Source organism: Nothoprocta perdicaria, unplaced genomic scaffold, assembly GCF_003342845.1.
Source record: "Nothoprocta perdicaria isolate Ctin4 unplaced genomic scaffold, notPer1 scaffold_101, whole genome shotgun sequence".
NCBI lineage: Eukaryota > Metazoa > Chordata > Aves > Tinamiformes > Tinamidae > Nothoprocta > Nothoprocta perdicaria.
Genome location: NW_020454106.1, coordinates 277724 through 302681, shown reverse-complemented (window position 1 = coordinate 302681; position 24958 = coordinate 277724). Strand labels below are relative to the sequence as shown.

Sequence of the window (24958 nt, the reverse complement as noted above, 5' to 3'; positions counted from 1 at the left end):
AAGGTTCGTGGGTGCAGGACTGAGTATGGTTCAAGTGGTATGATAGGTAATATGTTGGTGCACTCATCCATGTCCTTCAAACTATTCTGTAGACAGTGCAATGGCCAATTTTATCAAACTCCTTTCCTTCTAGAACACATCTCTGTTCAAAATGTATTTTGGAAGTGGTCCAGGACCTGTACTAAAACCTGACTGCTTCTGGGCATAGCTTGGGAGAGCATTTGTTGGTCCAAGCTGAAATAGGCCAAACTGCTTTTTCATGGTTCATTTTTTTAGATCAATTATGAATGCTGATTCCACACCCTGGGACTACCTAAAAACTGGAAAAGGCAGTGCTAACAGTGAAGACACTCAAACTGTTTATAATACTTGCTATCAACACAATGGAGAATATCAACAAGTTGTAGGCCTGAGAGCTTTCCATATCTTGGACTTAAGTTTAATGCTGATGAATGTTTCTAGATTCTCCCTAACTTACATTCAAATGAACAAAATTCAGACTAACAATAGTGCATGACTTGCACTATTCTCACTGCAGTCAGTTTCTCTGGCTTGTTACGCAGAATGTGCACATGTTTGATCTGGTCCTGATATTGTTGGCCTTAGACACAGATGATTTGCAAATGTATTTTATGGGTTTGGCAATCAGCTGGACAAAGTCATGGAAAACATTTTGTTAAGGATTATTACGTTCAAAGAGACTGCCTCTGCTTCAGGAATTTCTGAAGGCTGGGAATGTAAACTGGGGAAATATGGTTACACCTTTGCCTTTTTCCGATACTCTGTCCTAAATAAATACTATTGGCTAGTGTTGGATATGGGGATAGATGGACTTCTGGGATGTTCCAGCATACACTTTTAACAGCAATATCATTGTTAAAAGGCTATAAACTGCTGTCTTCATTATGAAATTAGTGTCCTCACTTTTGTAGTAAACTCTGCTATTTGAATTCACAGGGGCTAAGTTTACTGTGCTGTCTCAGCCATTTACCATCTTCCCTGTCCTCCTGCAAGAGAAGTCCAGCATGATGGTTATTATACTGAGTTCAGGAGCATCTGTGCTCRTCCTTGGTCTTCTGGCATTCTGCTGTCTCAAGAAAAGCAAAAGCAAGAGTAAGTTGGAAATGGCCATGGAAATTTATACTTGAAGAGTGTAAATCTCTTCCATTTAGTTAATCTCCAGAGTGACCACAACTGAATTTAATAACAATGTCAAAGTAAGATGAGCAGAGCTTTTAGCATCATTCATAAACCTTACCCCAAAATAGCCTGATTTTTTTCCTAGTTTCTCTTAGTAAGACTCACAATCAGTTAGTCTAGTCGTATATCTCCCATGCTGCTGTTATCATGACTCTCACTTCTTTCCTCTGGTTGCCTCATCATTTTCTTGCATCTTAATTTGTCTTAYGAAAATTGTTTGGTTAGATCATGACACTCAGAGAAAGTTCTGCAGAGTTTGGTAATAAGGGACATTGTTCATTCAGGGTTGTGTGGTTGTGTGCCTATAACAGATGCCTGAGTCCTTACTGTGAAATGTTTTAATCATGTTTGAAATGTGAAGAAAATTTGATTTATATAGTGTTGTTAGGAAACTAAGAAATGAAGGAAATGCCAAGATTTCAAATGCCAAGATTACCCTTTCAGCCACTGTGTTTTCCTAACAGGTAGCACAGTAATATATTACTGTGGTAAAGTTAATACAAAGCTCATGTGCTGACCAGGAAGCAGACACAGCTGCAACTTGAACACAACAGAGGCAGCTGTGTGGCCATGCTAACATCCCATAGTATATCATCAGCATCATGTATATCAAAGTGATGATTGGAGGGCAGTATCTTCTCTGGAGCTCTTCTCCCAGACAAATCTGGGCCTCTTCTAACTTATTTTAAAATAGATATTAAAACCTTAAAAACAGAGTTGTCTAAGGAAGCTTTCCCAATTTGGAAGGCATAAAACTCTTTGTGTAAGATAAAGACTGAAGGTAAAAGAATRTGGTGATAGCTACTCTGTAGGTTGATTCCCAAATTGCCACACTGAACTTCTGGATGTGAAGGAAACTACCAATAACCTGGTCATCTAGGTATGTTGAGACCTAGCTATTGGTACGAGCAATCGATATGGAAAGAGCTAGTGCACATCCCAGTTAATAAAGTCTTTTGGACTGATCTCCTACCAGTGCCAAGGTCTATCATCTCAAGAGTTTCACTAAACTGATTCTTCCAACGTTGCAAATCCAAGCTAAAGAGCCCTTCTCATAAACTGCACCATGAGCACTAGCTGCAGTGAGGTCCAAATCTCTAATATTAGTGAACTTCGTGACAATATAAGGAAAGCTTTTACTGGAGAGAATAAGTGGGATCCCTAGTGGAAAAGCACAAAAGAATATAATCACAAAACAAGCCTCTCTCCTTTGGGGCAAAAGGAGCACATGCTAGATTATCTGGTAATTCACCAGCAATTTATTGCTGCTTAGAGCAGTAGTTGGTGCTGTGCCAAGGGTGCATTGAGAGTGATGCAACTGTTTGCTTTATTGCAGAAAGAAAGGCTGAACAGTCTAAGAGATGGCAGCAGGCAGAAGCGAGTRCCAACGCACCCCAGGTCCGGGCACGGCCTTGTTCAGCTCATCACCTCCAGCCTTGTTGCAATCAGGGAGAGAAGGAAAGTGGCATTTCTGCAAAGGGAGGTAAGATTGCATAATGAGATGTCCTTCTCCTGAATATTTGTCTACTTTGTATTTTCTTTCCTTGTAGATGTATTATGTGAAATCCTAGCTTGGTTGAAGGCAGCAGCAAAACTTCCCTGCCTCTAGTTCACCAAGTCTGTGAGTTCACCTAGTGCTTTTGGAGCAAGATGACCTTCCCATTGTATCCACAGCACCTGAGAGCAACAGGACCTCTTTTAACCAGATGTTCRGGAGCTATCACATTATTAGCATAGAGATAGCTGCTGTGCAATACTCCCAAGGGTCTAGATGATCCTGCAGGCAGTGGATGACCACACCAAGGTCAGTTACTGTGCAGAGGTGAGAAAAGCACTGCTTTCTGTGCAGTGATTCAGAGCCAGATCCCCCCAAATGGCTCCATTCTCCCCGTTTTCCTGTCCCCCTTCACTCCCTACTGTCACTTTCACAAACAACCCTCTCCCRCACACCTCCTCGAGACTTGTCTTTTCATCATCTGCTGATCAAACACGACTTCTTCTGAGGTCACTGAAAAGCAGACAGGCTCCAGGGCATGCAGCTGGTAGCATAAAGCTTTGGCTTCCCAAAACTGAAGCATGTGTGAAATGCTCCTATGGTTTCTTTTTCTTTCTTTCTTTCTTTCTTTCTTTTTTTTTTTTTTTTTTTTTTTTTTTTTTTTTGGTCTTGCCAGGCAACAGTGCATGTCTAAGGGCATTCTGATAACCCCACTCAACACTCCATTTACCCTCTATCAGGAATTTCTTTTTCCTCCTCCTTCCCAAAGCATGTGGATTACATAAGAGGCAGGAAGAAGATAGTTGGAGCTTTATCTTCTTTTCATTAGCATCTATCACAAAAGCAGAGAGAGAAGGGGAGAGGAAATTCTGCAGTTTATGTGTTTTGATATGTGCTGTACTCCTCCAAAATACAGCRTTCAGCTGTGTGCCTTAGGATACATATCTGCTATAAATTCATTTTTTATCTAATTTGTCTGAGATCTAAGCTTCCTGTGGAGGTCTGAGATCAAAGGATCTGATTCCGTCTGATGTTGGCTCTGACACATAATGCGTGCTGACTTAGTTCTGTCTATAAACTCKCAGTGGGAGACTGCCATTCTCCCTTGGCACCTTTACATAGTGAACTTTCATTTTGGCTGGGGAGGCTGACAGGTATAGTGTTGATTGGAGGCATCATGTAAATAATTCATGGGAAGATTTTTGTCAGAAGAAGGAAATCCAGCCACTTAAAGTCTTTTAGGAATAGTTGCAAAACAAAAAGATTCCCCGATATGTTCAAATCTAAACAAGGATAACAATATCTTAAGTGAATTTAATACATATGACTTGGAAACGTGTAATGTTTGATTTCCCACTATTTAAAGTACTGTTGGTTTTGGAGACAGAGAGGCAATCAAAGATACAGTCTTCTTATTTAGCTTCTGCTTTGTAGTTGTTCTCCCCATAAGAAATCCCACCTTTCTAAAACAATTAAATGTTCAGAGTCTTTATTATTAATCATCACAGTTAGACTCGCAATGGAAAGCTTTTCTGTTTGGTATGTACTTATACAGTGCATAGTCCAATGGAGCTAGGAGCCTCAGTGGTTTTCTAAGGACAAATAGCTGAGGATGGAGATGAAGAAGAAAGCCATGTGCATAGACAGCCAAATTTTCAAGTGAGAAGGGATCAAGATATTACCTTACCTGACATCAGAATCATTTAATTCTGTTTTAATCCCAGATCACTGATAAAAACACAGAATAGCATCCATGTCAGTGGTTGTGTCTGGTATTGCAAATCATCTCACCCTTGTAGAAGTATTTCCTATTGATAATTGCTACCTGAATTATCTGTTAGATTGTTCTTAATCCTGCTGATGTGAGTTTTATTGAGAAAATATTGCTTATTCAATTTAATTACAAATAGGAAAAAATGTGGCATGTAGACTGCTACATTCCACAAATACCGAGGCAGTATTTCATCGTTGAAACTGCTCATCAGCAAAATCAAATTCTAGTCTATTCCAAAAATGACACAAACTTGTTTGGTAAGACCTATCTTTTTGCAACATAAAATGGCATCTTGGAAGATGAAGAAAGCTTAACTATATTGCAAGAAAGAAAATTTGTTATAAGGGATCAGAACCTGATAATTTTGTTTATGTGTAAAAAGCAGAAAGTCAAAGCCAGTTGTGTATGTAATTTGTACTTTAAAAAAGCCAGTTACCTAATGCTAAAACAATCATGAGGAGAAAAACTATTATGCACATAAGCATGTGTGACTACTGAAAATTTACTGAGAACTTTCCAGTGAATTTCCAAAAGGCACAATTCTGAAATTGAATGCTATAGGCATACTAGTCAGAAAAAAAAAGCTCTTTACCAGGAGAAGTGAGCACAAGCATAAAGAAATATGGAAATTGTAGAAAGGAAATGAAGATAGGGGAAAACGATGCCTGCAAATAAAGTTCAAAGTCAAACAGTTATAGAAAAGGGAAAGGAATAAAAAAAAAAAATATAATTTTGAATCTCCCTAATATTTACCATATAAAATTATGATTCATAGCTAATTAATTCAAACTTCCCATTTAAAGTTAATTAAAAATTATTGCTTTGATAAAAAAAAAAAAAAAAAAAAAAAAAAAAAAAAAAAAAAAAAAAAAAAAAAAAAAAGAGAGAGAGAGAGAGAGAGAAGAAGGAAAGAAAAGAGAGAAAGAATAAAATACCTGAATATATTTTATATAGAATGAGCTTCAGAAAGGGAGATATTAATGTCACACAAAACACTGGTTAATGTTGATTATGCATGAATGCATGTTATGTGAGCCTCTTTCACCTAGCTGGCCAAATGATGTAGAGGATGGAGCCAATCCAGGTGCATGGGTGATTCATCCTTTGCAGATGAACTTGAGGTGTAATTTACTCAAAAAATGGCAAGCAGGGCTTGCCTCTACCTTGCCAGAATCACATCTTCTTTCTTCAAGTAACACTAATAGTATACTCATTAATCAAATAATAGTGAAAATAGTCTTCCAGGTGACCCTGCAGGTCTCAGGCTCGACTAAGCAAAGTTGCAACTGGCATCAAGGGAGATGCCTGCAGATATGTGTAGGATGTTGCTTTCCCACTAAGACTCTGCAAAACCATCTGACCCCTTTGCTGCCTCTTCTACTGTCCCTKTTGTAAAGACTAAGCAGATAAGTCTGCTGAGACCTTGCCATTGGGCAGAAAGACTCAGATTACTAAGGGTTAAGCTTGAAAGACAAAGCTCAGTAATAAGTAGTGGAACAACACATTTTCTGTGAGTCACTTGTGGAAAGGACCAATAATATATTCTTATGAATGGCTGTAAAACCAGTGTCATCCAATAACAGATGTGGTATGTAGACCAGGACTCAGTCTGGATTTGGAGCAAGCATCCAAGGCTTGTTTCTTGAACAATTTAACAATATCCCAATATCTTTTCTTTTTTTTTTTTCCTGAGGTTGGCAGGGAAGAGATGCCTGCAAGAATTTCATAAATGTTTTCAGCATCCAAATGAAGCAGACTGCCAATCTTGCACTGAAGTGATAGCACACGCTGTCAACTCRAAAGCCATCTGTCGTAACACTACAAGTGATTCTGCCTCTGTGCTTGATAACCCTTTGGATTGCTATGATGTAAACATTTTGCATTTCCACATGAAAAATGCATAAGATCGATTTCATTTTTTTCCGCATATTTCCAGCATCATTTTATAAATAGCATTACAGGTTACAGCCTCTGCTGTGAGTAGGTTTCAAACATCAGAAAGCTGTGCGTTAGATTAGAGCTTGATTTATAGAGGGATGATATATTTATAGATGTGTAGTGAGTATTAAAGATGATTATCAGCCCTAGCAATAAACAGCTTATAAAACAGCTGTATTCTATACGCTTTATTATTAAGAATTTATTGAAGCGTTTGATAACCATTGAATAATGCTTTGGAGCTATTTTTGTATCAGTATGAAAAAGGCAGCTGTTTCCATTTCAGATTTTGGTTGCTGTATGTTTATTTGTGGAAGCAGTTTATTGTTATTGGGTTTTAGCAATCTCTTTTTGCCAAACTGAAACTGGGGGCCTGTTAAAATGATCCTTCTAACAATATTTTTTCCAATAACAACCAGTTTTTCATTTCAAGTTGCTAACAGAGAAAGGAAGGGTGAAGAAAGGAAGGGTCTTACAGTTATTGTAAAGTACAGAACAAGCTTTCTTTTACAGATATGGAAGAAAATGGAGTAATGGGAGATACTAAAGGACAGTTAAAGGAGCTGAATCAGCAGTTCCTTGAAGCCAGCTCAGATGGAAAGACAAATGCCTTCCAGCATAATGACAGTCAGCAACAGCCACGTGGAGGGGCATCTCCTAGTGCCTCTCTGGCCCTGCAGCAGCCTACTGTCCCACCACTCTCCAGCTGGGAAAACGCCTCTCAATCTTCATCTGGTCACAACGAGAAAAGAGAGAAGATCAAAAAGGTGCCAAAATTTCAGAAGAACACCACAGAGGACATTGCCATGGAAGCAGCAGATGTGATGTGAGCAGAGAAGGGATGTGAGGTGGTGGGACATCAAAAAGCAGGTTTCTCCTGGGGTGCAGTCAATGCCAAACAGAGCCTCTTTTCTTCTCAGTGTTTAAGAGTTTCAGAGAAGAAAACATACATATTAACACTGGAAATCAGCCTGTCATGCTGCACACATACAAATAAAACTGTGTCTATGCTTGTTACCTGTCTATGAAGTTAGCAGGAAGACTCCAGCCATGTCCATGCTGCTAAGCTCTCTCAGAGACATATCCAGGTTGCCTGTTGAGTATGTTCTTGGCTTCTGACACCTCCAGAACTCTCTCCAAAAAACATTTGGGGAGTGCTGGCTGGTTTAGGTCAAAAGTATTTGATKGATTAGCCTAATACTACAGATGATTGAGTTCCTATCCCCAAACTCTGACACGGTTTATTTTTTTGTCATTGATTTAATTCTAGTGGCTAGAGCGGTGCTCATAGGTGTATATGTGTATATATCTTTATACACATACATATTTATAATAAATACACAAACATTTATATATATATACATATTCACAAAATAACTTGTGATAAGTAGGGTTTTTTTATTTGTTCTACTCTTGTCTTTAGYTTGCAATGCAAAGATTTTTTTTTTTACTTTACTGAGGGAAAAAATGAAACATTTATTCACCTTCCATTTCACTGTGACTTCTGCAAATACTTCCAGGCTATCTTAATTAAAGTTGTGTTTAAGATTTCTTTTTTTAATTAAACTGTTTTGCTGAGCTGGACCCCCGTCATGTTGCTGTTTTCTAATACCTTTAAATCACTGACTTGTTATGAAGACTGCACTTTACGAGTGATAATAATAATAATGATGTGCTTCAGTTGTTCAGAAGATTCCTCTGTGCTTTGCTTTACTGAACTGAAAGATGAGGAACTTTATTATGCCCTCTATGTATCATAAAATACTTGGTTGCAAGGTCCCCTGGTGGCATAAGATAAAATTTATATTCCTCTGAAGAACACAAGCAGGAAGATGAAGTTTCTGGACGAACCAATAGTGGAAAGTAAGGTAAGAAACCTAAATTTAAAGAAAAAAAAAAAAGAAAAAGCTTCTTCAACTGAAAAATTGCTACCATGTAAATGCATCTAAAACAGCATCTAAAACAAAAGCTTTATTTTGCAATAGTTAGAATACAAACTTAGCCTGTGGAGCATCTATATACCATTACATTTTTTACCACCAGCAGTTTTGGTGATCCTATTCAAGATCCTCGATTTTTGACTCTCGAGTTCTCCAATATCCTCCCAATGTAACCGGCACAGCAGTTATTTTCAACTTTGCATGGATTGTGTGTGAGTAGATTTGTGTGTTCATATATCCCTTGATAAGAAAACAGTGTACATTCTCAAGCTAAATAACTGTAAAATCATATTCTGCTCACTGATTCGCTGTGTTTCTATTGTGTATAGGTTTCTAATACATACATTCCTATGATTTTTAATTTTAGTCAAACAGAATAGTTTTCTCCCTTGACTTTGGGTTGCATTGGATTTTGGTTTAGGTTAGTGTAGGGAGAGGAGATAACTTGTCACCCCATTTCCAATATCATTTTAGTTCCTTTATTATCCTAAGCAAGAGTCTGTTTGAAAGGATACCTAAWTTTTAACTGAGCTCTCCAGGACTGTCTGGATTCCTAGACAATGCCGTGGTCAAAGATATTCTTCCTTCCTCTTCTTCTTCCCCCTCCCCTACTCTTTCTCCCCCACCCTTTTGTGGTAGTGGTATTTTTTCCTCTTATGTCTGAAGTAGAGGAGTGCATTACAGACAAATTTGCCTAAGGCTTTGGGCCAGAGTTGATGAGACTTCACGAAGATACAGGAGCAGGCACATGGATAGAAAAAAAGAAAGACTGTGAAAAATTAAAATGACAAGGCTGGTTAGGGAGCAGAGATAACTGGTGATGTAGTAAAATTAATTACAGCCTGGGTTGAAGGAATAGTGTGCCTAAGACAAAATTAAAAAAAAAAAAAAAAAAGAAAAAAGAAAAACCAAATAACAGCAATGAGATTATAAACCCTTTCATCATCTCTATGTGGTATAACTCCCGTTCCCTATTTATTATAGCAGTTATTTCTATAGCATCAGAGGTATAAATGGCAAATAAAGGAGACAAGTGTCCAGTCAAAAGGTTTGTTCTCTGAGGTCCTGATTCCACAAAAAGTAGCAAAAGTAGCCTTATTAAGAGTGAAATTGCATAAACAACATCTTCTCTGGACTAGGAGCGCTGATAGAAAATCTTGTCTGGATCAGGAATGCTATATGATGTAGCACTACATGAGTAATTATGGGTTCTTATGGACTATGCAGATACACAGGGTTTTTAGAATTTATTTATTTATTTATTTATTCAGTCCTTGTGCATCTTGAACTTGTGCCAAGTCTTGAAGTGATCCCAAAGCTACACTGACAGGAAAAGCCTTGTTAAAATTTAGAGAAATATTAGATGACAATTTGTTCATCAACAAAGAGAGGTGAGGGCAAGAGCAAAATCTCATACTCAGTAGGATCATTTGGATCATTCCAAGCTTTAAAAACGTATCAGCTGAGGATGTCATCTTGGGTGTTTCTTTAGTAATATAAAAGTCCTAAACTTATCAGTCTTGTAGACCATAATTCATATCTAGACTGTAAAAGAGCACTAGTTGTCTTCCCTTTTGAGGAGTGAGACTGGAGGTAGGTGCTACCCAAAATACAAGATTTCATAGAGCCTGGTGACAATTAGAGTTGCAGCATGGCAGACTGAGGTTCCTTGGAGTGTGAGGTCAACTGAGGAGGCACATTTAGTTGACAACATAGCTATGGCTTTCATAGCTTTCACTAGCTTGAGCCTATGTGTGCAGCTCAAGTGCCAAGGAGAAATACGTCCGTATCACAAGATGGTTTGAGGGAGAGCGATGTGTGTGTCCAGCAAAATAGGTTAAATTTAACCTCAGATTGAAATTTAATAAGAAAGGGTTATTTTAACTGCTTTATGGACACTAAGTTAATGTATTCTCAGCAGTTACCTGAAATTTTACCTTATTATRTTCTCCCCTACGTTTGTGCCAAAGATACCATTCTGGCATTCAGACAAGAACCCTTCACCTCTGTCTTGCATGCACCGCTTCTCATCAAAACCTTTTTGGAAATGAAACTGAAGTGAATACACAGAAGTGCATAAACAATTGAGCAGAGCAGAAAATGAAGAATTTGGCCATGATTTCTGTAAATTAAAGTATTAGAATAATAATAAAAAGCAACATCTCATTCTGTTAGTGAGCTTTCAAAAAAAAAAAAAGATGCTTTCAAAAAAAAGAAAACAAAGATGCTGTAGAAAAAAAATCAGCAATGCTTGAAAATACTTCACATCAAAAACATCATCTTTCTGAACAAAATATTGTAAGAAAAACACTCATKAGCTGTARTTGTATGTATATGGAGTTATCCAAAGTAAGTGAGGTTATTTTCTTCCTAAGGATTGCTCTTTAATTTCATGTATATTGAAGATAAGGTAAACTGTGATGCACAGACATGATTTAACATGAACTCCTTATGGCCTCAGAGGAGCATCTGATCTGACTTACTTTTCCTCTCAGTCTCCAGGTCAGTATATCACCTTCTCCTAAAATACATCCAAGTTCCTGTCAATTTTACTCTAGATGTTTCAGTTCAAAACTTTTTGCTCACATTATAAGCTAAGAGAAAAAAATAGTGCTTATTATTGATGAACCTAGGTTAATTTGGAATTATGAATTCATGGAAGAAAAACAAATATCGACTAAGTAAACTACTAAATTGCTCCGATTTGGGTCAGAACAGATCTCCTATCTTCCTATCCTGTGTTGAYGGCTTGAATGTATAGGGAAGAGTATAAGAAAGAGGTAAATATGAAATGAACCTTCCCTGGATTTGCTGTTCATCAAGCAGACCCTACTTGGGCTGGAGGTTGCTCCTAATAGCTGTCGGATGGACCTATCCTCCCTTTTTCTGAAATTCTAATGTGAATCTCTTATTATAGTAAATGCTTTCATTTTTTATAAAGCTGGGTGTTTTTTTTTTTTTTTTGCTTGTTTGCTTGTTATTTTCAAATTTTCAAATGTTTTGCTTGGTACTTTACAAGCTTTTTGCATGCCAGATAAGGAGGAATTCATCTTGCTTTTCCAGATTTCTAGCACATTCTTCATCACACTTAGCTGTTTTCAGAGCTGAAGTCCTGAAGGGCTTAGAGGTCTGAGTCTTAAAGTGAAGAGCAAATGAGTAAGGGCTAAATCCCCACAATGGGCAAAAGAAAAGGAAAATGCATACTTGGACCTCCTGCAAAAGAACTCCCTCCTCCAGGATTCACAGAATCACAGAATGGTTAAGGTTGGAAGAGACCTCTGGAGATCATCTAGTCCAACCCCCTGCTCAAGCAGGGACACCCAGAGCACATAGCACAGGGTGGCATCCAGGTGGGTTTTGAAGACCTCCAGAGAAGGAGACTCTACAACCTCCCTGGGCAGCCTGTTSCAGGGCTCTGTCACCTTCACAGTGAAGATCTTCCTCATATGCAAATGGAACTGCAATGTTTTCATTTGTATCCATTACACTTGTCCTGTCAGTGGTCACCACTGACCCAGAGTTCCATCTAAGGTGACTCTTAGAGCCCGTCCTCCCCACATTCTCCCCTCAGGTGTTTGTGCATGTTGATAAAATCATCTCTCAGTCTTCTCCTCTCCAGGCTAAACAGGCCCAGCTCACTTAGTCTTTCCTCATAAGTTGGATGTTCGAGTCCCTTAATCATCTTCGTTGCTCTACACTGGACCTTCTCTGGAAGGTCCCTCCTGTACTGGGGAGCCCAGAACTRCACACCATATTCCAGRTGCTGCCTCACCAGAGCTGAGTAGAGGGATAGGATCTCCTCCCTCCACCTGCTGACAAGACTCCTGCTATTGCAGGCCAGGATCCCACTGGCCTTCTTGGCTACGAGTGCCCATTGCTGACTCACTGTTAACTTGTCAACCAGGACTCCCAGMTMCCTCTCTGTGGAGTTACTTTCAAGCAGATCAACCCCTAATTTGTACTGGCACAGTACAWATTCTATATTGGCACAGTACAGATTCCTATAGTTCAATTTTATGCACATAGGTGCTTGAATTATGACCATATTTAAGAGTTATGCTGAGGTTGACAAGGATCATGATCTTGGATGGTCTATTAGAAATCTAAATTCACTTTGAACAAATCAGGGCTGAAAGGCCTTAATACTAAAAACTACAGATTTATTTGGGGATCAGTAGGGTAGAAGGAAGAGTASAAAAGGGAAACTTGTCCAAAAAAATGGTCTGGAAAAGGACCTTTACAGCAGCACCATGGAAGATTGATTCAAGCATGATCTCTGCATTCRCCAGAGATGTGAGTTACCCACAAGCTGAGCATGGAGCATGCGCTCAAATGCTCTGCTGGATTGGGTGTAGGTCATCTCATTCATTTCCCAAGAGGTCATTTGTCCATCCCCAGGGATGAGTTTGGTATGATGGATTAATTTGTGCATTCCCTCCTGATACGCCTCTCCTTTCCAAAGTACATTGAAGATGAAGCGAGCACCCAAAACACGCCAAGTCTTGCAGTCGTCAAAGGAAATGATGCTAAAAATATCCTACCCTTGCTCTCCCTCCCCCTCCGACTGTCTCTCCATGTCTAGGTGCTGACAAAAGTTATTTGTCGTATTCCCTTCATTTGGTGAGTGACAGGAGACTGGTGTCAAGTGAGAAAATGAAATGTAAATTTTATTAAACACCTTCTCATCTCTGTGTATCAATCCAGATTCCAGCCTAACACAGCAAATCAAATCCTGTCTTCACCAGGCCTGAGGGCACACAAAGAATCATTTCTCCTTAATACCATTCCCTTCTAGTAAAATATTTTTCTGTTTAGTAAATGAAAATTTAAAATGCAAACCCTGTTTTAATCCTGGAGAAAAGATGTGCACTGCCGAGAGAGGGACACTGAATTTCATTCTGTTATGCCTCATGCTTTCTTCTTGTTTCCAGACACAGCAACAATGATTAGCTGACGCAAAATTTGCAGCTCCCTTATAATACTTGCCCATCGGGACTTTTTATCTGCCTGTCCACCGTTGGGCTTAGTACTAAGTCCAGAGATGATTCAAAGCCCACTTATTTAATCTAAAATTGCATAGTAAATTGTACGATGAACTGAAGTCTAAAACACTGTTCCCAAGTGAATGGAGGAAGAAGTTCTATGCTGTGGGTCCTAATACTTTTATTTCTGTAAGGAAGAGACACTTGGTCTACTATGAGGGGTTTAAATTTTCAGAAAAAGGAGCTTTTAGTTCATTTTTTCCTATAACTGAGAAGAATCAGCTTGTTGATTTAATTTCTTTGACATTCACAGGAAGGGCACAAAATATTTTGTGCCTTTTCATAATAGTATGAAACCATTTATATGTTTTTATCTGGGTTATATAGAGATGTAAAATTGGGTGGAGACAATACATAACTGAGATGAAACTTGAACATGAGACAGATTCTCCTTCTCTCCCTTTACTGTCTAGCAGGTGAAACTGCAAAATATTTCCATCAAAGATGCTGTTTAACCAGTTTTCCTTGCATGGAGTTGAGTCCATGCATTGATTTTTTTTTTTTTTTCTGGGACACTGAACAGAGGAGCAAAACCAAAACTTTTAKCTGCATTTAGACCTCTAGGTGTGCAATTCATCTTCCCGAATTATTAGAAGTTTGGTGTCTAGTCTAATCCAGTTCTCTTTTGTACCCACTAATAGAGATGGATAGCTGTTCCACAGGGTACTTCATCTCACTTTTCATACACAGCTATTGCAGAACGGGTAAATCACCCCCTGGATCTGTTTGTCTCTCTGCAGGGACTACATGGATAGCTTAGTTACAACGATTGTCTTCTAGACTCATCAAGCAGGCATCTTCTGCTTAATCCAGTTACACAGTTCCAAAACTATGATGTGAGATCTTTCACTGACTCATCCTCAGCTCATCATGAGGTATTTTCCAAGAGGGAAAGTGCAGTAAAGTACACAAGTACTACACAAGTCTATTGGCAGTTTCCTTTTGAAAATAGTCTGTTGCTCTCTAATTGCTCCTCTTCTCAGCAATACATCCAGCAGCAGCTTTCCTTGGAGGTGAACGACCTGGGATTGCCTGGTTCCCCTTGGAGCTGGTTTTTAGGAGTCTGACATGGATTCAGGGCTTTGACCATCTCATGAGCCTGGGAGTCAAACACAATGTCAGTCAAGATCCTGTAGGTCCATGAACATCAGTTCAGCTGTGCATTTCATGGAGCTGGAAGCCCCATAGAAATTAGGAAAATTTTGAAATAATTCTGAAGAACATTTGAAGAAAAATGAAGAACAATGAAGAACTTTTTTTTACAATTAGAGAAAATATAGATACCTCTTTCATTTTAGTTTTCTTTTTTTCAGATTTTCACTTCAAATGGAAATACCGAATTCTTGCCAGCCCAGATGACGGCTCTCTGCACCCTCAGTGGAAGAAGAGCTAYACTGCTCTCATCAGGGATAAATGAAGTGAGAGGCAGGGAAGAGTTAAATAACTCACCTAAGACCACAGTCAGAACAAGGGCAAAGGGAATCAGAAAAAAGAGCCCATTTCCCTTCACTAACTGTCCTCAGGTACATTCACTACTCCATTTTTGTTATCTAATCCTCTTTTCAGAGGGGAAAATAGAGACAGGTAACACTGAAAAAGTAATCCAGGGCCAGGCTTGCTGCTTTTGCATTAGCTTGGATATCAGCTATCCTCAGCTCAAGCCTGCATCCTGCCACCAATTCCCCTCTGTGACCTTAGGCCAGTCATTTAATGTTTCTGCACCTCAGCTCCTCACATGCAAAACGAGAATGCTAATAGCAGCTTTTCTCCGTAACACAACCCTCTCTGCCCAATCACGCTCCAGGGTCTTCAGAGCTAAGGCTGTTTCTAAATAATTATTTTTCTAAGTGCTGGGCATCCTGGTATTCCATTTACGGTTGAAACCGCCCTTGAAACAACTGAATTGCAGCAAAAGTAATAGTAATAACATATATGCACCTGGACTAGTTTCTCTTTGCAGGTGCTGAGGGTTAAAAAGAAAAAAAAAAGAAAAAAAAAGAAAAAAAAAAGAAAAAAAGGAAATGTGCAGGCTCTGCAGAAGAGCTGTCATGTCACACAAATTGTCAGCTTCCCTAATATCACCAATCCCTCCTCCGCCTTACCAACTTAAATTCTCCCATGCCTCAAGGTAGACGGCTGCCGGGACTCAGTGCTCTAGATACATCCACACCGGAGATCAGTCATTTCACACTGCCAATGGGCTTCTTTACTATTCTAATACAGAACCGATTGCACACTATGACTAATAATGTTGGCTGTAWGAAAGAATTATTTATATAGAGACTGAGAAAGGCCTCCTTGGATTTCTAGACAGGACAGTCTTGACTTGGAGAGAGAAAAGCATGAAATAAYTTCAGGGCCATTTCAGACTGCAGGAGTCTCCAGGAGACAAGCCAACAATTGGTGCTTGAATTTGAAGATGCTTGAAGACTATGGCAAACYTTCCTCTTGCATGCCCTAGAGTCCGTTATCCTCAGCAATAAGGAAGGGACATCTAGTGAATGCCAGTAAACACAGGCTTATGGAAAGCAGATCCTGTCAAACTATCCTGATAGCTTTTTTGTTTGTTTGTTTGTTTGTGATGAGATTACAAGTTCAGTTGATAAAGGTAACAGTGCTCAAGTAACAGACATCTGTGAGGCATCTGACTTCGTGCACGATGACATTTTGATTACTAAACTAGAAAAAGAAATGCACAAAATTAACGTGGTGCATTGTAAGGGGATTAAAAATAGGCTGACAGCCTCAAAATGTGTTTATAGAAGWCACTGCTGAGCAGGTCCTGATGCTGTTTTAGCAATGCTATCTATAAACCCAATCATAATTAAAACTTGGTAATCATCCAGTTGTCGAATGACACAGAGATTCAGGGAATGATAAATAATGTCAAATGACAGATCGCTTAGGCAGTGTGATCAACTGTGTTCATGCAAGAAAGGTACATTTCATTATACCACTAGAGAACTTTTGTGCAATTATATAGCCTTTATTTACTCGACAGACAAATAGCCTTTATTTTCTCTTCTGACAGCTGGTTCCAGAAAACAACTTGTAGTCATGTTAGATAATAACTAAAGACCATTTTTGCCAGGATAAAAGGCTTGCAAAGGAGCTAATGTTATTTTACTGCATATTTGTAAGGCTTTTGAATTGGAACTGTGTGTTTTTATTTCTAAGAGTGATACTGCTTACATATTTGATCTCTGCAATTCAAGAAAATAGTATATAATTCTGCAGAGGCTTCACAAAAAAGCAAAAGGTTTTTTTGGGAAAAAAGTCTTTTCAGAGTAAAAAAGTGGACATTTTCTCCATTAAAGTAGCTAAAATAAGTATCCAGTCTAAACTAGTCATTCAGGCGTTCTCTAAAACCAACAGTGGGTACCTCCAGCACATCACTTTGAATCTCTTCTCCTTGCTTGCAAAGCATTAAAACACTCTGTGAAATTCCTGATTTTAGAAACATGGTCTCAATGTGAAACTACCTCTACATGGAACAGAAATTTGATAATTTGAAATTTGAAAACGCTTTCCTTTTGTATAGACAAAACTTGGTACTTGGGCAGGTTGAGAGTAGAATTAATGCACAGGGTTTTACAACTGAGGGTATTAGCCMAGAGTTTAGTAAGGGAGGTGGGTAATTGTGGGAGGTCTTTGAGACAGGTTTAAATGTAAGACTAAACCTACCATCACCCTCAACAGCATCTGCAGATTTTCTTTGATTCCTGGACTTTTTGCTTTGAAATTCCTTTTGTCTTTAAGCAGAGGAACTGTCCCACCTCCCATTCCCATCCTACCTCCCATTTCCATCCCATCTCCTATTCCCATCCCACTACTTTGTATTCTTCAGTGAACATTACAAAGGGCAGACTGAGAAACCTCTGCTAAGGCAAATTTTTGCTTTTCAAATTACTGAAAGTCTGTAAAAATCCACTTGCATTAAGATATCAAATTCCACCTCTGGTTTACCAAGAAATGACATATTTTAGGCTTATTAATATTGCTTAATGGAATRGGGATTTTACAAGAATAATCACAGATTAGGATAGTATGCTTGTGCTAAGATTGATGCAGAGGCTAAGCCAATACTGCTCTGACTTTAACTACCAGGAATATTTCAGAGATAAAAGAAAGCTAAGACTGTSCTTTAAAGGCACTGCACACACACTCCCCATGCATCTGAGGATGTTTGGTTCAGTGAGGCAAATATCCTTCATCTCAAGGTTTATTTATTTGTTTATAATATTCCTAGGTCGCATAATAGAGAGATGTCTACTAATACTCTAGAGAAAGCACGGTTTCTCATGAATTTTATACACATAATTTCCTTTGGGAAGTGCTGAGTATGATACCTCCTGAAGGACTCTGGAAAATTCATGTAAATAAGGGAAAATGGATTCATGGCTTCAGCCTGCAGTCATCTTGCAAACAGCGCTTTGTGAAYGAAGGCACTGAGGCCTAAAGTATGGACATTTTCTTTATGCACAATGAGCCATGGTACATTAACAAGGTTTACTGGTGCCTGTTCATAAGATGAGGATCAGAGTATTTCACAGAGAGAAAATTTTACCTTTTTGGCACCCCATGGAAGAAATCATCTGTGCTCTTCTATGGACCTGCTGCATGTAGATTCATTTTGGAGGAGCAAGCTTTATGTATGAAACTCCTTCTAATGGCATCATCATCCTGAGGACAGTGTGCTACATCCCTCTATTTATATCTTTTGGTCAGTGGTTTGTGCCACTTGGTGCAATAATTACATTGACATGCCCAGTGGTGCTTCATGAATTCTCATCTGCATGAACCAATGACTTGGAAAGTTAATCAGAAATAAGCCCCATATACCCTGTGCAGGAACAGACCTCTGCTGCCTATCCCAAATCCAAGTTTAATGCTCCCCTATGTGGTTTATCTCAGTGCTGACAATAAAGCTTTTCTAATGTGCTTTCCAGGAGGAATCTGAATTTATTTCACAAATACAAATGCAAACAACTAGGTGTGATCATGCAAGTGGGGGTGAAGAGAATTAATTCTCTTAAGGGCACACCAGGAAAAGGGCAGAAAGAAAACCTCGCCACCCTGAGTCCCAGAGCATTCATTATCAGGTCAGTCTTCTTACTGATCATCCGCATTATTTACATCTTGCTGTAGGAAAAAAAGGTGTGCAGTGCTAAGTATCTTTCTTTCTTATGTTCCTCAATGAGTAGAATTAAAATCAAAGATACTGACATTCCATTCCAGATCCTTAATCAAGATTGACAAAATGTTTAACTTTTTTTTCTTTGGTGAAAAAATTAAATATTTAGTGTTTTTTTTTTCTTTTAGGCATTTTCATAGGCACTTCCCATATTCCTTGAAAATTTTTTTTTAATGTTATTTGGAAGATCGAATGTCCCAAGCTTTAAAATGCTCCTCAATACTAACATGAATGCTAACATTCGCCAAAGCTGTCCATTTTCCAGTAGGTTTAGTGAAAAACCCTTCCCTTATGTTCAGTAGCTTTTCATCCAAGTGAAAATCATTTTGGAAATCTGAACTATTCCTACGTGTCTTTACAAAAAAAAAAAAAAAAAACTTGATTAGTATGAAAACTATTATAGCACAAGCAAAAGATTATATGACAAAATATTACTTCTGCCAAGAGAGGAAGAAAGAATGATTTTTAACTGACTGACTGTTCATAAGGAATGGCTGTAAGGTATGGCAGAATGGTAAGATTTCCAGAAAGGAAGTCTGGCAAACAGTCTAAAGACCCGGACTTGGCTTGACTGGGAAAGACAGAGACATCCCTGTCTAGCAGAGAGATGGAAGCCCTTGGACACTGACATCTGTGCACCAAATGAAGATGCAGTTTCAWTACTTATTCCAATGAAGTTTGCAAGTGCACTGGGTGAAAGAAAATAAGTGATTTTTCTTTCTTGCTTACCCTTTTTTCCTTTGGTCTTCCAACAGTAGAAATAGCAACATTTTTRGACATATATTGTCAGGCAGAATGTCTCAAATGATTGGTTATTTATTCCCACCTCCTCCAAGTGGAAGAAGAAAGGGAGAGAACAGTGGCAATTTAAATGTCAGCAGCGGATTCTTYATGAGTTGTACAAAGTATATGTCAAAGGATAATTCTTCTTGGTAAGAAGAATATTTCTAATTTTTTTTGCTAAGGATCCCTCCACTTAAAAATATTTTTAAAAAGAAGGTGTATATCAATCTTCAGTGTCTAGAGCAGAGAAATACTTGCATAACTGTTGTGAAAGCAAATATGCATGAACAAACAAACAAACAAAAAACAAATAAAAAGATAAAAATGAGTAAGAACTATCTCATTTTTTATTTTATTTGAAGAATAATTTATGAGGGAAGATGAATTCATTGGTGGTAATTCCGATTCATTTTTATGCAGTTATTGTTATTGTTGTATGGACAAACATCCCTATTTGGCATCTTTTCAGCAATTAATTTGCACAGCAAGAGTGAGAAAGCTGTTCTTTTGGATTGGTGGTAAGGATGCTGTACTCCTACATTTCATTCAGATGAGGACTGAGGACTAGTTGAACCTCAGTAGGCCTTTGGTAGAACCTAAAAATCTTCAAGGAAATGGGTGTGCTCTGAGTTTTGTTCTGTTTAATGAAATATCTTCTTACAGCTTCAACTCTTATTCCCCAAATGTTGCCCAGAGATGAATGCAGTGGAGAAAAATAAAATACAATAATGCAGAAATTCATCTCCAGGACAAAGACGTGAATCCTCAGAGTGGGTAAATAGGCACCGAAGAGCTCTTCTGATTTACACCAGCTAAGTATCTGATGCCAAATATCACTAATGAAGTCACCAAGCCAAATAATGCACCCGTCCTATTCCCTTAAAATCATTCCAATGCCCCTTACAGCTGTTTCCAACTGTGTCTCTGATCTCCTTGCTAAGACATTTAAATCTCCTGTTTCATTTGCATGGTTATCCAGTGAAATAGCTCCTAGTGTTTCTTTTCTTGTTTGCAAAACTGAAGAGAAGGGGGAGGAAAGAAGGAGKGGGAGATGTAGAAATGGGAGGATTTATCTACATGCAGGGAAATTATTCAAATCTGACAACTTACTTTTGTTCCATGAGAGACTTGCTTGGAGGCTTGGTCTCTCATGGGGGCAGATAGCCTGTTTTGTAAAGTCTTACCATAATTAGTATTTCATCCCATGTTGCTTGGCATCCAAGTGTTGCGTGGCATTTCCTTACGATGGAGCTGACTTCACTGGGAGGACCACAGCTTTGTTCTATTGTCAGTGCCTTTTTTTTTCTAATCCATGAAGTTCCCAGGTCAGCAGATTAAGAACTCGGCAGGAGAACTATCTGCAGGGCARCTGGGTTTTGGAACAAAACCCAAGATCCAGCAGAGAACCGGAAAGAGAGATTTGGTGATACGGACATAAGAATAACTTKGTTGGTCCACATCAAAGACCTGTTTAGCCTAATAACTAATAGTCGCCAGAATGCCTAGAGAAGAACAGAGAAATCAGGGCAGCAGAGAATGATACTTCCCTGATATATCTTCCCAGCTTTCAGTGACTTGCATCTCTGTAGCTCCAGCAGTGAGGGCAAGGAGATTTCTGCTTTACGTTTCTTGATGATTACTTGCCCTGCATTTGTTTTACTGCTTTTGTAACCTATGTGGGTTTTTAGAGTCACCTTGTTGTCATGTGATGATGACCTCCACAGTTTACTGATGCATTGCTTGAAGAAGTAATCCCATTATTTTTTTTCTGAAGCGGGTGGTTGGTCATTTTATATCCTTTATTYTTCCATGGGAAGAGATAATGAATGGTCATCCTGGGTCTACCTTGTTCCCTATTTACCCTCTGTCTGACATGCATCAACTTGTAGACCTCCAGCACATCATCTTCTTGGTGTTTCTCTTTCAGGCTGAGTTGCTGTACACCTTTTGTAGTTATGCATTGAAGAAACGGGCAGTACACAGCAAACAGGAAATTGTGTAGGGATTAAGAGCCATTTTTTAAATGGTGTTTCAGTACATAGGAATTTATCTATTGTTTAACATTAGGAATTTATCTATTGTTTAACATAAAATCCTAAATCCTTAATTACTGCATTATCCTTTATGACCTGCTGCTATTTCATACTTTTTCAATTCTGTATTCTTCTCTCACTCAATATTCCTTCTACTCCACCACCTTTCGTATCTTCCAGTACTCTTTTCTTTGGACATATAATTATCTTACCTATTCTTTGCTTTTCTTCTGGAACTTCCATTAAATCAGTGATTGGATGCAACACACATACTTCATGATCTGGCCATAATGCAGCCTTCACGATGAAAAAGAAAATGTATCTTAAAGCCAAAAGATCATCTCATGGTATGCTGAGGAGACCACGACTGTGATGTAGTGCACAATAATAGCCTCTTAAGGAGGTTCACCCTATACCATAGAGATACAAGGCATTTCTGGGCTACCTGACCTCAGAACCAGGGATCATTCCCTCCTCCTTTCTTATTTATCATTGTAAATATTCTTTAGATGAGTAAACTGGAATAAGATTTTATGCTTACTTCAGTGGTAGTGTGTCATGGTTTTGAAAAGAGAGAGAAAAAAAAAGGGAAAAAAAAGGTTCCTTGGTTCCTTTATGGATGTGCTGCATAGTTGGGATAGAGAAATTGAAGGCAATCTTGGGTTTATAGTTTGCTTTGGGAAAAAGAGAGAGCATGAAGCTCTTTCGWGTCTTTAGGAGAACAGATGCTGTTCATGCACCACCACAGCACATTGCTCAGTGGACGTTGGAAATAGTCCACTGTCTTCTCTTTGCTTTCTTCTTCAGCGGTATTACCTTTTTAAAAAGTAAATATTAATCAGGCACACAATGATTACCGACGAAGCTTTTCCTATAAAGGGAAAAAAAAAAAGATGGGAAAAGGGACATACACTATTTACTCCCTTAGCTACAAATCGGCACTGAGTATGAGTCTAAGAAGTGTATATTAACATTCAGCTGGCTGTTACTGTGAGCCATAATAGACATGAGCATTGACTAGACCCAATATTAGTGATGGTACTGGGAAACCATCCTTGCTTTTGGCTGCCTGAAGGCAGTAGTGATCCCCTGCTTGTCCTATCTGTCAGTCTATTTGATCTCCAAATGAATTGCTTTTGATAACAGCTATATAAATGCAGAACTGTTCCGCTGGGCCTTCTTAAATGAGACTCCTCTCTTTCATCTCCCAGTCATTTCAAAAAGCAGATAGACTTGTTAGAGGTTTTTAATGCAATGATTTATGTTTTATCTTGCCTGGTTTGAGGCAGCATTTATTTAGCACTAAATTCTTCCCAAGCCTATATGTGAGGAAGAAACGCTTCAGCAATATTTGGGATTTAAAATAGTGTGTATACATATGTGCATATGTGCATATATCTAAGTGTGTGTGTGTGTGTGTGCACTGCTTTATCAGACAGAAATGTGAGGTACTTTCTTTTTAGATATTCAGTGCTCTAGTTTACTAGGTTCTTTGCTGCTCCAGACAAATTAAGAGAAACAGAAAAGAAACAATATTTGGAAACCCTTTAAGAGCATCTAGTCTATGAAGGGAAATGGTGTAGCTGCATTAATTTTAGTAAGAAGTAAATCTCTAGATCTCTCTAAGAAATTAACATTCCTTATCATGAACAAAAGTCAGCTACAAATTGTGTTGTTTCTCCTTTACATTTTTCATTTTCTATTTATTGCTAAATAAGAATATGCAGAATAACTGAAATCAGAGAATATGTGAGAGCTGATTTTTAAAACTCCCATGTTCATCCATGAATAAATGTGTTACTTGTCTGCTAATGGCTGGATGGTGGAAAGAACTGAAGTTCATACATCTAGACTCCATAGAAAAGGATTGGAGAAAATTATTAGGCATTTTATTCCCCATGTATTTATTTATTTATTCATTTATCTACTTATTTTTACAATGGTAATAGATGGACTGTGGGTAAAATTCAACTTATTTATTCCAACTACAGAAGCTCCAATAATGGTGGGACATGCACAAAGAATGTAAGAGAAAGTTCTTTAAAGAAAACGATTCTAAATATCTTTGAGACAAGATTCTTGTGCTTTAAAAAGACTAATTTCCGAAAGCAGTCAAGATGGCTGGTCTATCACTGTGTTATGCAGCATATCATTGCCTCTAGGGAGAAATAACCGATATATTTGAAAACCTCCTTTCAGCTATGGAAATAAATAATAAAATAAAAAGAGCTAAATGGAGAGGGGAAAAAAGTAAATATATGTAATTTAATTCAGCTGGTTATATTAATATCTTTGATGCAACAAGGAACTGGCAGTAATAGGAAATCTAGCCCATTTTTCTTTAAGATGACAAAGATCATTTTTTTTGTCTTGAAAAGAAATAGGAGATTTGAGTTTGCATCAGGTGGAGGAGAGACTGGATTCTTCCACATCTCAAGCAGSAGCTGAAGCATGAAGATGCTATACAGTGAGGGCAGATTGGCATTTTCTCTTGTAACAAGTGGGGAAGGAAGGGGACCTTCAGGGGATTATTTACCTCACCTAGTTTAGACACGTTTCTTACAGTGGAGCTCAGGAGGCATCTATTCCTCTCCATTTGCTACAGAGACAAATTAGGGAGGCTACATTTCGAAAACAGACTTGCTCAAATCTTTCATGGTGGGGCTGTTTCATTTAGTTAAAAAAAGCTCAGTAGTGTCTGGCATAAGAAAAATCGTGTATGGGATGATAGTTGAGAAACTATTCTGGCAGCTGTGGGCGCAGCTCTATGAACTAGGGCTCATGGAGACCTTCTCTCCTCCTGGCTGCAGCAGGATGGAGAAAGGATCCTAGACCCTTCCAGGATGTGTAGATCTTTCMCAGTTTTGTGCAATTACTACTAGTGATGCAAAATTTGTCCTTCTGAGATCTGGATGAAAGGTCTATCAGCTGAATGTAGAAAAAATTATCATTTTCTCCCTCTACTCCCTTCCCCTTACACCTTAATTTTTCATCTAAATGATGCCCAGATCTCTGCATTTATCACGCAGACACACATCACATGTTTGGAATACTGCTTTCCTCATTCTAAGGAATTTGCCAAATTCAAAATGCAAAATTTCATTTTTGTATTTCATTCAAAATTTCATTTTGCAGAAAGTAAGGAGTCTAATAAAGTCTATCTCTATTGGCTTCAATTAGCAGAAAGAATCAGTAGCCTGTTTCAGCTTGATCACAGGGCATAAATCTATATATATTTTTTCCCCAGAATTTCTAAAAGGGATTCCTTGGTGGTTTGTCTAGGTGCCAGAGTCCCCAAACCAACACTTGCAGTGGTATCCTCTATGAAATGGCCAGAAAGAAAAAATCAATTTTCCCAAATACTACACAGCAGGGCCCCTTAGTTTGGCATGTTAGAAGAGATGCACACTTCTGGAAACTGCATCTTGATGGATATACAATATATATTCCTCCTCCTAGTTGAAAACACTTCCAAACACGTAAAACAAATATGTAAAGAAATTTCTAATTGAGTTTCTTTGAGTATCAAAAATCTAATAAGTTTTCATTAATATTAAAA

At 38.3% G+C, this 24958-nt stretch overlaps 1 protein-coding gene across 1 annotated transcript in view; it reads left to right on the top strand.

Annotated features, from left to right (window-relative positions):
• The window catches only part of PKHD1 (PKHD1, fibrocystin/polyductin), a 234406-nt gene extending 227169 nt beyond the window's left edge, over nt 1-7237 (top strand). The window contains exons 63-65 of the mRNA XM_026040938.1: nt 958-1113; nt 2537-2683; nt 6921-7237. Coding sequence (XP_025896723.1) covers nt 958-1113; nt 2537-2683; nt 6921-7237 — 620 coding nt within the window. The remainder of the gene's footprint in view (nt 1-957; nt 1114-2536; nt 2684-6920) is intronic.
• Nucleotides 7238-24958: the final 17721 nt, after the last annotated feature.